This window comes from Eleutherodactylus coqui, chromosome 4 (genome assembly GCF_035609145.1).
Source record: "Eleutherodactylus coqui strain aEleCoq1 chromosome 4, aEleCoq1.hap1, whole genome shotgun sequence".
In the NCBI taxonomy this organism is placed as follows: Eukaryota; Metazoa; Chordata; class Amphibia; order Anura; family Eleutherodactylidae; genus Eleutherodactylus; species Eleutherodactylus coqui.
The window spans coordinates 170,806,052-170,822,160 of NC_089840.1; the positions used below are offsets into that span (position 1 = coordinate 170,806,052).

General features: G+C 43.6%; 1 protein-coding gene across 2 annotated transcripts in view; it reads right to left on the reverse strand.

Moving 5' to 3' along the window:
- Positions 1 to 501: 501 nt before the first annotated feature.
- Positions 502 to 16,109, reverse strand: part of LRMDA (leucine rich melanocyte differentiation associated) — a 773,841-nt gene continuing 758,233 nt past the window's right edge. For both annotated transcript variants that reach the window (XM_066600375.1, XM_066600374.1), the window contains exon 7: positions 502 to 740. In XM_066600375.1, the coding sequence (XP_066456472.1) occupies positions 661 to 740 (80 nt within the window). In that variant the 3' untranslated portion in view covers positions 502 to 660. The remainder of the gene's footprint in view (positions 741 to 16,109) is intronic.

Sequence of the window (16,109 nt, forward strand, 5' to 3'; positions counted from 1 at the left end):
CTTGTTGTTTATTGTCCCTCCATGCCTGTTTTTTTATATAGGCCGCAGTCCCGCCTGGCTTACAGGACATCACATGCACTGCAGCCAATGGCAGAGCTTAGCGACCAATCACTAAGCTCTACCATTGTTTGCAGCACCTGTGATATCCCATAAACAGGCTCGAGCAGCCTGTAAACCTGACATCAAAGGGGAGAACCGGAGCAGCCCACAGGAAACAGCAAGAGTGAGAAGAGGTGAATATATAACTATTTGTTATGTTACTGCATGAACAATGGATTGTACCAAAAACCTGCAACTCAGTCAGACCCTTTAAATACCTGGTGTTGGCACTGTCGGTTACTTCCCCAGCCTCTGCCAAGCCTTCAAATGTCAGGGCCACTCTACTGTCTGAAGACAGCCAAATTTGAGTTTGTGACCCATGATGACCCCACCACGTGCTAATGTGCAAAGTTTAGACATGTCAAAAAGATAAGCAAACATATATTCACTTTTACAATGTAAATTTTATTTTTCTTGTTATACATAAGGAAAAGTAGAATTTATAGTTGTGATACTATGATTTCAAGATACCAGTGTGAATAAAAAAGGTTACATTATTGGCCATCTCCATAATCCACAGTGTTTTCTGGTAGCAGAAGTGAAAATTGCACTTTATTCTGTTCAGAGCTGGTCATCACGAATAAATCTGTTGCCTTCTGAATGTTTCCCATAGTAAACATAGTGGCATTTCCCTGCAACCCCTGAAACCAAAAGAAAAGAGTGGCAGTCATTTCAAACTGTGATCATATAAAGTATATCAATTTCATTTCTAAAAATATTGTACAATGGAAACCTACATCAGAAACACTTTCCATAAGCATTGATAGGATAAATTGAAAGTGACATTTTAACATTCTGCACATATATAGTCTTCTTTATATATAGTCTTCTTCTTAATCTGCAAAGAATGTGATTTACATACTGCTATTCCTAATTTAAAAGTAATCCCACAGGTAATAAGTCCCACTTCTTCAATACAGACAGGCCGAACGCTGAGAGATCATAAACATCAGGCTCTATTAGTTTCTTCAGAAAATGGTTACGTTTTATCTACAACTTCCTAAATGAACGTGGCATTAAATAGCCTATGACTCCTTTTAGGTGCATCTTTTCGCATTTAACTGAACCCTATTATCATTACTCTTCTCCATTAGTTCCAAGGCACTGTATATAAGAAGATAAAACAAGAACAATAAACAAGACTAAATGAGTGACACGGTACAAAGAGGACCTTGCTATGCTACATGTGATGACTGTATGCATTGTGGGGTGTGATGGTGTGTGATGAGTCGTACCAAAGACTGGGGGCAAAACCAGGTCTTGCTAAGCGGAAGCTGCCAGACATGCCCGTCATAGAGTAAACCTGCAGCTACTACTACTTGTTACAGATTATGATGCCCGCCAAGTAATTTGCCACTGTAAAACACCAAAACAATATGTAACACAGGACAAAAATATATACCAACAATTAAGAAACAATGAAAAAAGACTTCGGCAGCATCCAGGGTGCAAATTGATATCCAACGTTTTATTCCCCCATCACAGAAAAACAGGCAACGTTTCGGCCATATTGGCCTTTGTCAAGCTTGACAAAGGCCAACATGGCCGAAACGTTGCCTGTTTTTCTGTGATGGGGGAATAAAACTTTGGATATCAATTTGCACCCTGGATGCTGCCGAAGTCTTTTTTCATTGCTGCATGTGATTTTGGTGATAAGGATCCATTCACCTGTTTCTTTGGCTACTGCATAATCTATGCCCAGCCCTTGGAGGGATGTACAATTTGTGCTGCTGGCGACCTGCTTTCTCTGAACAATTGAGAAACAATATGCATAACTGTGGCCATACATGTATGACTGCAATCTTACAGATATTGTTTCTTTTTTTAAGAGTTTTTAATATTTATTGATCATTATAATAAAGTCACATTATTTGTATTCTTTGCGATTCATGCAGAGTTCTCTTTCCCCTATGTTATACTTCTATGCATACCGTGTTATGGAGCTATTCCCCCTCATATGGCACCCAGTGGTCCATGGTGTAACACTACAGAGAGTTCCTGCAGCTCTGTAGTACAGAGCCATATAGTACTCACTTGGGGCAGAACAACCTCCTGCGCACAGGACTAAGAAAGCTTATAAAGGAGCTGCAGTTTCTGTTTTAATCATTAAACTTTCCTGTCCTACTTGTCAGAATTACAAAACAATGTGAAAGAATCTGCCATATAGTTATCATAGGTCTTTGTCAGTTACCGATGTACAAACCCTCTAAATACCAATCTAACAAGAATAAACAATTACTTTCAAAACCAAAGAGTCAAAAGAAGCACAAAACCACATATCAAAAGCAGCTAAAGATAGACATTCATTGATCGCCTTAGAATAAAGAGAGACTGCAGCGAGCCACCCTGCAAGTTACATGACTGCTATAATCGGAGAAGACACTGTCAAACATGTAGACAGGACAGGAGCCACGCACTGTGACAGAAAGCAGAGCATCTGACAAAGATACTGGTGCCAGGATTCGCTTGCACCAATCACATCCCTAACAAGAGGTGACAATGCTCGCCAGCCTCCGTGTCTTCAAGTTCTCATTTTGACTCTCTCAGACTCTCCTCGCTACAAATATCTTCATCACAGACAATGGTGCTTGGAGGCTGCAGTGTGAAAAGGATACAAAAAGATGGCAAAGACATTGAATATTCCTAGAGATGCAGATGGAAGTATAGTTTGCACGCTCAGTTAGGCCGGTGTCACGCGAACGTATTGGTGCGGTGTTTGGCATGGACTAGTACCCATTAATTTCAATGGGTTTGTTCACATTAGAGTGTATTGCTTGCACATTTTGGTCACACAAAAAACAACATACTCTATTTTCCTCTGCATTTGTGCACGAAAAAAGCACATACTGAACTAATTAACTTAATTGCCCTTTTCAATGAATGGGAGCATGGCTGCATATTTTTTGCATGCACAAATATGCAACGCATTGTGTAAATGCGCGTGTAAATGTGTGGTGACCCAGACTGAGGAGGGGGAGCAGCGGGGTAGTCATGGTGGCGCTGCTGCTCCTCTCCGATGGCAAAACGTGGTCTTAAGGTGGTGCTACCACAGTGGTAAATTGGCAGTTTTTATTTAAGCCCTTAGTGACGGAGCCAAATTTTGGAAATCTGTCATGTGTCACTTTAACATATAATAACTCTGTAAAGGTTTTGCATATCCAAATGATTCTAACACTGTTTTTTCACCACATATTGTAGTTCATTTAGGTTGTAAAAATAGACCGATAGAATTTGTGTATATTTATTAAAAGCGCCAAAATCCGGACAAATTTGTCATTTTCATGACAGTTTTCTTTGTTTCAAGCAAAAAAACAGGGGGGGGGGGCACCCCAAATTTTTTAGCACTAGTTCTTCTGTGTTCAGCAATACCCCCATTATTGCCCCAATCTGCATAAAGGACATATGGCTAGGCCTATAATGGAGGGAACACCCATTGGATTTTAGGGCACAACTGCCCTTTTTTGGCATTCCCTATATATTAAATAAAATTAATAATGTAAGATTATATGGTAGGTTCCAAAACAGTAGTAATTACAAAGGCCTCCTTCTCCCTTGCTTATTGCAAACCCGACACTTTTTTGGGGGGGTATTTTTTGCCCGCAGTTTCTGGGTTGGGGTGCAGAAAGTGGCGCTCTATGAGCCTTCGCACCTACCACACACATAATGATTTCTTGGGGTGCGTGTTGCGTCCTAAGAACGTGCAACCTCAATAACATAAATCAAAGGCACAACTGTGCAAAAGGAAACAAAAACTAAAGGGGAATGCTCTCCCTATCGTCCCCTAACCCGGGAGGGGGCCCTGCCTACTCGGCAGACCGACCGCGCTGATAAGTGCAAGCCTGCACTCGAACCTGGGCCACTGACCAGTCCCTCACTGGGGGCCCTAGCACAAAACAAAAGGAGAAACAAAACAAAACAGTAAAGAACTTAGCTTCAAATGAAGAGCTTCCACCACTCTGTGTTGCTCCGATGCTGTCCAACATAGGACTGAAGTGAATTGATCAGCACAGGAGTAACAGTTAGCACTGTTTAAATAGCAGCAGAGCTACTTAGCACAAGATTAATGTCAGTCAGCAACTGACATTAATCTTGCAACCACCACACCTCTCAGCTCCAGGAGAGGTAGGAATGCTGCTAAACCCTGGTCTGGCCTAAAAGCAAGGTGGGAACCTAAGAACAGCTGCAACAGTACCTCCCCTTCTAGGAGGGGCCCCAGGACCCTTAAGATCAGGACGACCAGGGTTTGATCTGTGAAATTTTTTGACTCGACGGTAGTCCAAAATGTGACTTATTACCAACTGCTCCTCCTCATCCGCTAGCACAAGAGCTGGGGGTGGAGGGTCATTCCCAGGATCGATGAATCTTTTGAGCAGAGATTTGTGGAAAACATTGTTAATTTTCATCGCCCTGGGAATTTCTAACCAGAAGGCCACCGCGTTAGTCTCAATTATTTTAAACGGACCGATAAATTGCGGGCCCAGTTTAGCGGATGGTTGTTTCAGTTTTATATTCCCGGTAGACAACCAAACCAAGTCTCCAACATGGAATTCCGCCCTCTCTGGGCGGTGACTGTTAGCAACTCGCTTTCTCCGCTGAACTGCTCGCCGTAACTCTCTGGACCTCGGCCATAATAGGCCCAGAAAAATCCGGCTGCCCCAGTGCCGGAGCCGTAGCAACACACTTCTTCAATTTCAGAACCCCTCTCAGGATCCCTCTTAAAACCCTCTTGGGTATAAGCTTTGAGCGTCAGTCTCTCAGGAGGGGGTATGCGGCTCCTGGGGAACTCGTAGTCAGGGAGAAGTTAAATAGCACAATCTCCCTGTCTGTGTGGTGGTAATTTGTCTGCCCCCACTTGGGGAAGCCCCTCAGAGAGGTCGGCGATGACTTCCGGCAGCTCTTCTGTCTGAGTAGAAGCTATATCAACAGAAACGCAACCGGACAGACAACCAGGGCTCCATTCAACAATGTCCCCCTTCTCCCAGTCTACTACCGGGTTGTGTAGACATAGCCAAGGCAGCCCCAAGACTACTTGCGAAGGGAGGGATTCTATGACATAGAATGTTATAATCTCCCTGTGGAACAGCCCAATTTTTAAACGGACGTTAGGCACACAAAACCTCAGACTTCTCTGCGATAGTGGAGCAGCATCAATGGCGGATACGGGAATGGGAAAGTCCAGAGCCTTCATCTCTAAGCCTAAACGTCTGAACGTCTCCCGATGTATTAAATTAATACTAGCTCCACAATCCAGAAGGACTCTTATGGGGTTGCCCACACTATCAGACAGGATCTCAGCAGGAAGCACCAGTCTGGAGGGTGATATCCAGGCAATTTGATGGCCTAGAGGGCCCCCTCAGTAATCTCCCAGCCATCAAGTCCTGGCTGGCAATTATGACAGGGACAACACTGAGCCATGCGACCAATGCGGTTACAGGAAAAGCAACGACCTTTACACTGTACTTTGTTCCCATTCCTAGCCCTGGCAGTCAGAGACCCCAACTGCATGGGCTCCTCCACATCCGCTGATAAGAGGCCAGAATCTATGGAGAGTTCCTGATGTCTCTCCCTGATCCATCTCCCAGCTTTGATAGCCAGAGACATGGCCTCATCAAGACTGCGGGGTACTGGATAACCTACCAGTACATTCTTGATTTTATTGGATAGACCCCAATGGAACTGGCTCTTTAAAGCAGGGTCATTCCACTGGGTTTCTGCTGCCCAACGTTGAAACCCAGCACAATAATCTTCGACAGAGGAGTCTCCCTGTTGTAAACGTCTGATATTCCCTTCAGCCACCGACATCTTGTCTGGGTCGTCATAGATTAGACCCAATGCAGCAAAAAAGTCATCCACCGAGTCCAAGGCCTCAGACATTGGGGGTAATGAAAAAGCCCATGCCTGTGGCGCCCCCTGCAGTCTGGACATGACAATGCCCACCTTCTGGGCGTCGTCCCCTGAAGACACTGGACGCAGTCTAAAGTAAAGCTTACAGGCATCCGGAAAGGATCCAAATTCCTGCCTATCACCAGAAAAACGGTCGGGTAGCTCAATTTTTGGTTCCTTTCTGGGAACCTGCAGCGCAGTTTGGTGCTGTTTTATCTCAGCGAGCTCAGCAGCCAGCGAGCCAAGCTGGTACGACAAACCTCAAGGGGATTCATAGTAACAGCACACAATCTCCCTGAGTAGGTAAGGGCTGGTCAATCTGTTGCGTCCTTAGAACGTGCAACCTCAATAACATAAATCAAAGGCACAACTGTGCAAAAGGAAACAAAAACTAAAGGGGAATGCTCTCCCTATCGTCCCCTAACACGGGAGGGGGCCCTGCCTACTCGGCAGACCTACCGCGCTGATAAGTGCGAGCCTGCACTCGAACCTGGGCCACTGACCAGTCCCTCACTGGGGGCCCTAGCACAAAACAAAAGGAGAAACAAAACAAAACCAAACAGTAAAGAACTTAGCTTCAAATGAAGAGCTTCCACCACTCTGTGTTGCTCCGACGCTATCCAACATAGGACTGAAGTGAAATGACCAGCACAGGACTAACAGTTAGCACTGCTTAAATAGCAGCAGAGCTACTTAGCACCAGGTGCTGACTGACATTAATCTTGCAACCACCACACCTCTCAGCTCCAGGAGAGGTAGGAATGCTGCTAAACCCTGGTCTGGCCTGAAAGCAAGGTAGGAACCTCAGAACGGCTGCAACAGTGCGGTGGTCTCAAACAAAAGGTGCTCAATAAGTTGCTCCTGGAACTGCAGGAAGCTCAGCATTTCCTGGGATGTCTTTTAAATTACATACGCATTATATGTAGCGATCTGAATCGGATAGATTGCTACATTTTTATACCAAGCCCCAGTCTTGCGCTTCACCAAAAATGGCTGAAGCCCCTGGTCAGATAGCTCTACACCCTCATAAATTTATTATAACCCGTGACGTGGACAGATTTTCTGCGCTGCGCTGCAGCCCCTCTCTACCTTAGGGCTCAGTCACACGGGCGTTTTTCCGCATGTAAAAAAGATACACCCACGTGCAATGCTGGAAGGATCTCTTTCGGCCCTGGAGAGGTATTTCTGTGGACACCTTGTATAATATTAAATACACACTGTAGCAACCCGGGGATCATTCGCCCACATCACAGGTAGACACCAATGGGTTAAACTCCAAATGTCTCTTTATTTTCAACTTCACAGCAACAGCAGCTTACTTCAGCACAGCACTTTATGCACATAAACTTAAATGTCCTTTTACTTCAAGGTTTTAATAAACAGTCCAACTGTGGTTCTCACCCACTCTCCAGGGTAGAGAAATTGGAAGTTCCAGCAGCAATCCAAACAGCAGCAAAAGTCTTCACTTAATCAGTCATTGCTTTAATGATCACAGGACAATGGTTTACAACAGCAACATTTCGATCCCAAAATGGGGATCTTTTTCAAGCTTGAAAAAAATCCCCATTTTGGGATCGAAATGTTGCTATTGTAAACCATTGTCCTGTGATCATTAAAGCAATGACTGATTAAGTGAAGACTCTTGCTGCTGTTTGGATTGCTGCTGGAACTTCCAATTTCTCTACTACGATATATTTAAAGAGCCGGGATTCAGCTCTTTTTCAGCTTGCAACCACGAATTGGCCGTTTGACCATTCCCTTAGGGGTAAGTGCTGCGACTACTCTGATTTTGACACTCTCCAGGGTAGCTTCATACAGTTGCTTTCAGGACTCACTCTGTTTCCCTCAGGACGGTTTCACTCCAACCTTCCTGAGGCACACGAACAGTCTCTCCAGCATCCAGGTCTGTCTCCAGACCTCTTGCTCTCAGGGCCAGAGTTCCCCAAGCGTCCCGCCAGGACAATGTCTCTCCGCCTAGTCACAACGTCTCTCTTTGTTTACAACAGGAGTTAAGTTAACCAGAAGTCTCGTCACAACACAAGTCTGGTTCTCCCAGACACACACACCTCCTCCTTACTTCCACCTGTCCCTTTACATAGCTTGCTGTTTCATTTGGAAGATCTGGCCTGGAGTATTATTGGATCGATCTACATCACAGAAGCTAACAACCTCTGTGACATACATCTTCCATTCCATACCATACCTGTGGGTGTTTTTCCTCTTGTCTCAGGCACCAGACTGACTGTCTGTTGCCCCCTACAGGTCATTCTCTGTAGTGCACCTCTACATATCCCTCCCCCTTGATGAAGGCCGTATCACACTCATTCTTTTTTCTGGCCCTCCAGGGTCAAAACTCCATGCTCGGCGGTCTCTTTCTACTTTTACTTGTCTAACAAGTTCTTTCTTCTTGTCTTCACTCTGCTCATCACATCCTTGCAGATCTCTGTCAGACTGTGCTCTCACAGCTTACAAGTTGGCTTCCAAGTGCAACTCTATATCCTCTGTGGCTTGTAACTTATAATCAAGTTTCTCTACCTGAATCTTCATTTCTTCTACTTGTTGTTCCAAGGCTTTAGTAGACTTTTCTAGTTCATATACAGTCTTTCCACCATCATCCTTGGAGCTAAGTCCTACATTTCAGTGCAAAATGGCTTGTTAAGACTTTCAAACTGAACCTCCATTTTGAAGGTCTCTTCTAGCTCAAAAACCTTGTCTCTCTATTCTTCCAGTTCCTCTTGTAGCTCATGCTTCAGCATGGCCTTGCTATGGATTGCAGTCTCCGATTCATTCTTCCATCCATTCAGCTTTATAATTATCTTTTTCTCACTTTGTAACAATTCTATTTCTTCTCTTAGTACAATGTTGTCATTGGTTAGAACCATTAGCATTCTTCGAAGCTCCTTTACCTCTGAATCATACTTTTGCTTGGTAGTATTCAGTTCACTGATGAGTTGGTCCTTGGAGCCAGCATACCTGTAATAGGCTTCTACCATTTGGACAAATTGTTTCTCCACTTTCTGGGTTTGCTTTTTGAAGTCATTATTGTTTTGCTGCAGTTCTTCCAAGACTTCTGCTGCCACTTTTGAGACCTTCTCAGCTTCAGTAGCCTCACTTTGTAAACATAATTTGGCATTTTTCACTACTTGTAACTCTGTTTTCAGATTCTTTAACAAGATCATTTCTTCTTCTCTTTTCTGTCTGAACTGGGTTTTAGACATCTCTGGTCTCTGAACCCTTCTTTCAGCCGCTTGACTATTTGATTTCCAGCATTTCATCTTCACGCATAACTCCTCTGAGAACTGCTGAAGCTCCGCTCTTTCTTCTGATACCACATTCAGGGTGTGTGTCAGGGTTAGTACCTCTGTTTCTTTCTCATTAGCCCTTTTTTCTGCATGCTCAAGTTAAGTGGCATATCTTGCAGATCTGGCTTTCTCTTCAGTCAGCCCCTGTTCACACAGTTTCTGTTTCTTCTCGAATTTGGACACAAGCTCCTGTTGCTGACCAAACGTAACAGTAACATCTTCTAACTCTTTCTGAAGACTTACTTTAACCTTCTCAAGTTTATCATAGGCGGCTGTTTTCTCTTTACACTGCTGCCTTGTAGTTTCTAATTCTCCTTGTACTTCTCTTTTCTGCTCTTCCACAGAATCCAAGCACATAGCACTCTTCTCCAGTCTATCTTCCAGATCCACCACCTCAGCCTGAAGTGTTGCAATCTGCTCTGATAGGTTTCTCTTAGCTTCTGCATCTTCCTCTAACTGCTTGAGGAACACATCTCTCTCATCTTGCATTGTCTTCAGGTGTGCACTGAGACCAATCTTCTGCTGCGTCTCTTCCTGTAGCAACTTCTGGGATGCTTCACTCTGAGCTTCCAGCTCCACCTGCAGCCTGCTCAGACAACGCTGTCTGTACACTGTCACCTTCAGTTACTTTTATTTGTAGCTCTTGAAGTTGCATCTCTACTGTATTTCTCTTGCATTCAGACTCCTGCTTAGCCTGCAAAAGAACCTTCAGCTTATGGGTAAGCTCAGTACACTTGCCTTCCACAGACTGTTTAACCTCTTCCAAGGTTTCATTCATCTTTTCAGCTTGCTCTAACCGTTGGGACAGTTCGCTCTCAGCTAGCGCATGAGTCTGCTTAAGGTTCTGGATCTGAGCTTCATATAGTTCTATTTCTTCATTCCTGCTTATCTGTAGCTGGGTGAGCACCTGCTCCTGACGAGCTTCTTGGGCTTTCTTAAAGTCCAGTATGCCTCTCAATACCTCTGATTGCTTCTCTGCTTTGCTGCAACTTCCCTTTCAACATTTCTCTTTGCTGACTGTGTCTTCAACTTTTTAAAGCCTTGTTCACACCTATGGGTTTGTTTTCCCAACAACGCCCTGTGATCAGCTTCAGTTTCTCTTATGAGGTGCTCATTCTCCTTTAAGACAGTCTCTCTTTGGCTTCGAGGTGCTAACTTCTCTATAGCTCTGACTGACTCTGTCAGTGCAGCCAACTGCTTCATTAGGAGTTGCCTTTCTTCCAGCTGCACCTGCATAACCTCCACATGGGCTTTCTGCTGCTGAGCAATGGTCTCCTGTTGCTGCACCTTCTCTTGTATTAATTGCTTCAGCTATTCCTTCATACTCCTAGAGGCTGTCTGCATTTTCACTGACGTTTTTGAGCTGGGACATTCACCACTTGTGCCAGTGCATCCTCCACAATATGTAGCAACCCAGGGATCATTCACTTACATCACAGGTAGACACCAATGGGTTAAACTCCAAATGTCTCTTTATTTTCAACTTCACAGCAACAGCAGCTTACTTCAGCACAGCACTTTATGCACGTAAACTTAAATGTCCATTTACTTCAAGGTTTTATTAAACAGTCCAAGTGTGGTTCTCACCCACTCTCCAGGGCAGCTTCATACAGTTGTCTGCAGGACTCACTCTGTTTTCCCTCAGGACGGTTTCACTCCAACCTTCCTTAGGCACATGAACAGTCTCTCCAGCATCCAGGTCTCTCTCCAGACCTCTTGCTCCCAGGGTCAGAGCTCCCCAAGCGTCCCGCCAGGACAACATCTCTCCGCCTAGTCACAGCGTCTCTCTCTGTTTACAACAGGAGTCAAGTTAACCAGAAGTCTGGTCACAACACAAGTCTGGTTCTCCCAGACACACACACCTCCTCCTTACTTCCACCTATCCCTTTACATAGCTTGCTGGTTCAGGTGGATGATCTGGCCTGGAGTATTATTGGACCGATCTACATCACAGAAGCTAACAGCCTCTGTGACATACATCTTCCATTCCATACCATACCTGTGGGTGTTTTCCCTCTTGTCTCAGGCACCAGACTGACAGTTTGTTGCACCCTACAGGTCATTCTCTGTAGTGCAGCTCTACAACACACATATATACATAATACAGTGCAAAAGCTTTAGGCTGCCTGTCCACGCACGGTCGATGATCCGCTGGCGATAAATCATCCGCGGATCATACTCTGTGAAGTTTTCCACAGGATTGCTATGGAAAGCGCAGCACCAGCATCCACGAGCAGAGAATTACAGCGATTGTCCGCTCACGGGATTTAATGCTGAGATTGTCATGATTCTCCATGGTGAGCCTATCTATAAGATAGGCTCACCTTGGATACCTGTCAGCGTTCCCCCCTCCTCACCCGTGGCGGAATATCGCTAGCGATATTCTACCTTGGCAGTGGACAGGGGGCCTCAGGCAGGTATGAAAAAGCACTGCAAAGTTGGAATGTTTTCATAACAAAAGTGTTAATGGTATATTTTTGTCAAATAAACTGCTAAGTGACTGAACAAGAGGGAAATCGAGAAATCTAAATCACATCAATATTTGATGTGACCACCCTTTGCCTTCAAGGCAGTATCAATTCTTCATTATTATCAACTATAACGCAAGCAGTGATGTGGCCTGGTCCCTTTTCCCTGTGACCACCATTGAAACAGCAAATCCAGCGATAGATGCTACAAGAAGTTACTATATCTCCCTGTAAGAAGTCTGATACCTTTGTGCTGTATGGAGACTTGAGTGTCCCTCATTTTCTCATTCTGACTCACCAGCCAGAAGCTGACGACAGAGGTTCTGTCCTCTGAACTGTAGCTGGGCCCTCCCTTAGCCTCAGCACACCAAAACTGCTCTCTGACCCCTGCCAGAAGCTCCACCCAATTCTTGTCTGTAAGTCCATAGAGTTAACATAACTCATAGAATATAATGGAAGCCAGTTCCTTATGTTAAATTTTGGGCTCTCTCGAGTGGTGAGAGCCAAAATGTCAGCCCCATTGTCACACAAATCATACTAGTAACTCCCTATGACCTTCCACAGATTCTTTTGTCAGACCTTTTCTGCCCACCTTTTTGTCACATTGTTTTTGCTGCGGATCCACATTCGGATTTAGCTCGGCCAATGGGCAAAATCTATGAGAGGAATTCCAGTGTAGAAAATTGTGTTTATGTGTCAAGAAGATTCCATCATGGTCCCTGACATTTTTCAGGATGCAATAGTGCTGTGTACATCTGATGATCATTATCCGTTGAGTCGTGGCCAACTGTCACTCTCTTTATTGATCAACATTCTCCATGCTTTCCTATCCTGGACGCTTCTTTTAGTTCTTGTGCATGTTTATATCAGCCTTGATTGCGTCCAGCCAGCGTGTTATTTGTCATCCTCTTCATGACCCACTAACTGTGCTGAGCATCAATGCTGTTTCCAGAGAATTGGCTAAAAACTTGGATTTTAATGGAAATCTGTGAAGGTGGCTCCGAACAGAACCTTTGACACAGATGGGAGTGAGCCAAGTTACTTGGCCAAGTAGTCAAGTCTAGCAGATACAGAGACTGCGAGTAAAACAACTAGCAGCTATTTCATAGCCTGGATGAGCTACAAACTATGATCCTTTATTACATCAGAATTGTCAAAGTAACAACACAAATGTTTAATGTTTAATGTTAATTAAAACTAAGCACATAAAACAGCATTATTATTTTTTTAGATAAATTATTCATTATTCACTTCTAACCAGCAGCTAACATGACAAGTCTCACTGACTACAAGGATATTTTTATATTTATAGCTCAAATGAGCAGACACATGAATGGTTTTAGATCATATTAATTTTATGACATATAAATCAGACTTCCCGGACACCTGCAGAGAGGGGACTTTCATATATGGTCACCTCTTGTGAAAGCTGCTGATGTATGAATTCTATGATAAATTCAATTCACATGTGAAAATAATTCAAGAATTCTACTTACTGGACAGCTGTACATCATTGTTAATTCTGACATATGGCTCTCTATACGATGGTAGACTTGTTGGCCGTTTTGAGATTAGGAAGTGCCAACAGTGATGTGAAGGTGGAATAAAACCTCAGGCCACATTGGAAATTTTGTAACAAAAAAATTCTCCCAAGAAATAATTTAGTACATTTCTACCACATATAAAACAATGATCCATATTGTTTCCCAAACAGGGTCCATCTGAGAGTACTTTTCCTGCGTCTTCACTATCCTACTACTTCAATTGTGTTCAAAGAATATAGGACATCTATGCAGCTCCTGAAGAATCCCTGAAACAAAACTAAGAAGTTGATTTGATTATTTAGGTGTATAGAGCGACTGCCCGTGTGGAGGGGGTGTTGGATGAGTAGAGCAATTGTAAACAACTTTCATTAATGTGACTTTCTAGACCAGGGGTACTCAACTACTTTTTGTAAAGGTCCCCTTATCTGGGTCTGCTGACAGTGATACCAAATATATTAAGGGTTTTTTCTTCTTGCTACTTTTGCACTATAGAACACTCTATAAAACACTGACTGTTTTGTTTTCCCATCAGTGGAGCTGTGCAAGGGACTGTTTTTTGCAGAATGAGTTAGGCTGCTCTCACACAGGCAGCTGTAAAAATGGCACGTTTTAAACACGACGCTTTACAGCGTTTTTGAATGGCATTTTCAAAAGCATTCAACAGCATTTTTTAACGCACCCCATCATTGCAATGGGTGATAAGGTGCGTTAAAAATCACTGAAATGCACTAAAATAGAGCAGAGAGCGTTTGAAAATTGCAGCATTAGAAATGCCATGCTTGAACGCTCGTCTAAGAAACCCCATTGAAATCAATGGAGGCGTTTTACAGCGTTTACTAAACACCATAGTACAGTTTCCTCCAGTGATCAAAAATGACATCATCTCTAATTAGTGACATCTGTTTTGGTTTTCCTTCCCTATCTGGGCCAAGACCACTATGAGCAGCTATGACTCATCTCTGCACATTCTTCCCACCCTGCCACTGCCCCCAATGCCCCTCTCAGTAGCACCGCTATAGTAAATAGTGCCCACTCTGTAGCCCTTCTTAGTTATACCGCCCCCTATGTGATATACCTCTTAAGTATGCTGATCACTCTGTGTTCCCTCTTAGGTTCTTTTATATGATTGATTGTCTCAACACTTATCAATCCTGTGCTTTCACACTGGAGTGATGATTGTTCAGTGAATGGAGGCGGAGCGGGCTGGATGAATGACCGCCTGTTTACAGGGGCCAATCATCATTTAATTTTTATGCCTGCACAAAATGAATGACAAACAATAGGCAAACAAATCGTTGTTTAGTCGCTGTCGGCATTTACACTGAATGATTATTGTTGAGATTCACACAATCCAGCCAGAATCTAAGCGATAATTGTTCTGTGTAAAAATGCCCTTAGTTATATTGCCCCCTCTATGGCCCCTCTTAGGTATGCTGACCCCTTGTGGCCCCAGTTCGTTACACTGCCCCCTGTGGCCCTTCTTAGTTATAGTTACCTCCTGCGACCCCATTGGTTATAGTGCCCACTCTCAACTAATTCCTCCATCAAACAGTCCCATGTAAAATGCTCCCTCCCCTCCTTTTACCAGTACACATGTTAATGAGCTCTATACTGCTGCCTCCTGTTATGAGACACAGCGCCACCGACTCTTGTTCTCAATATCGCTGAGTCTCTGTATCCTGGGAAAGGGTGAAGCAGTGTTCAGTGTCAGGTCTGTAGGTGTGATCATGCTGATTACATTGAAAGGAGTTCGAAGAAGTGGAAGGAGAACTGATGGCGGCTCCTTCTCCTTGCCTGGACTGCCTTTTGAGTACTTCTCTTCTAAGTTTCCCCTTACTAAGGCTCACTCGGTCAGTATAATGGATGTGTGGCAATTATCTGTAATTGGTTGTTTAGTAGTCTGTATTTCATACTCATTCTACCCTTGCTATAATAAAAACCAGCTCTGCATAAACAGACTACCTGCTGAACTTGTAACAGACTTGTGTTTACACCCAGCAGCCAATGTGAAGAGGAAGAGCAACAGAGTCAGGAAAAGAGCAGAAGGCTGAACCAAGGAGATTCCATTGGAAAAATCCAATGGGGAGTCTGCAACACATATCTAAAGCCAATCCTTGGATTTTTGCTGTAGATTTACAGTTTGGCATGCTGAGTTTGACATTCAGTGGGACTAATCCACGTGTGGCTACTCACCAGGGCTTTTATGCCAGTAACATAGTATGTTAGGCCGAAAAAAAGCCCCATGTCCATCTGGTTTAGCCTATTACCCCCCTAATGTTGATCCAGAGAAAGGCAAAAAAAAAAACCAATGAGATAGAAGCCAATTTTCCCCATTTAAGGGAAAAAATCCTTTCCCGCTCCAATGTGGCAATCGGAATAATCCCCAGATCACTGGCCCGAAGGAAGTTACATTAACTACAGCAAAAACAACTAGAGGAGTTTTACATGAGATTTTCATGTAGATTTCAAATCTATTATTTCAACATGTCCTAATAGAAGAGGAGGTGGCGTTAAAACTGCCTTAGATTCCCTGTAGGTGCAGATCAACTAAATAAAAATATATGAGTAAAACAAAGTCTACCATTTCCTACTGGTAATTACTCATAGTGTGTGTAATAGAAATGCAGATACTTTGATGCCTGAATAGGTTTCTTATTTAAATGTGAGAATCAGATTTTTATTTACCAGTCCTGAATTTCACGGACCATTTTTTTTCAAGTTATCTACGGATTAAAGAAATTTTAAGTAGAGAAAAGTGGTTTTGTGTATATGAAGCAGCAGTTTAAGTAGTGAGTACTAGATACAGTAAAAGC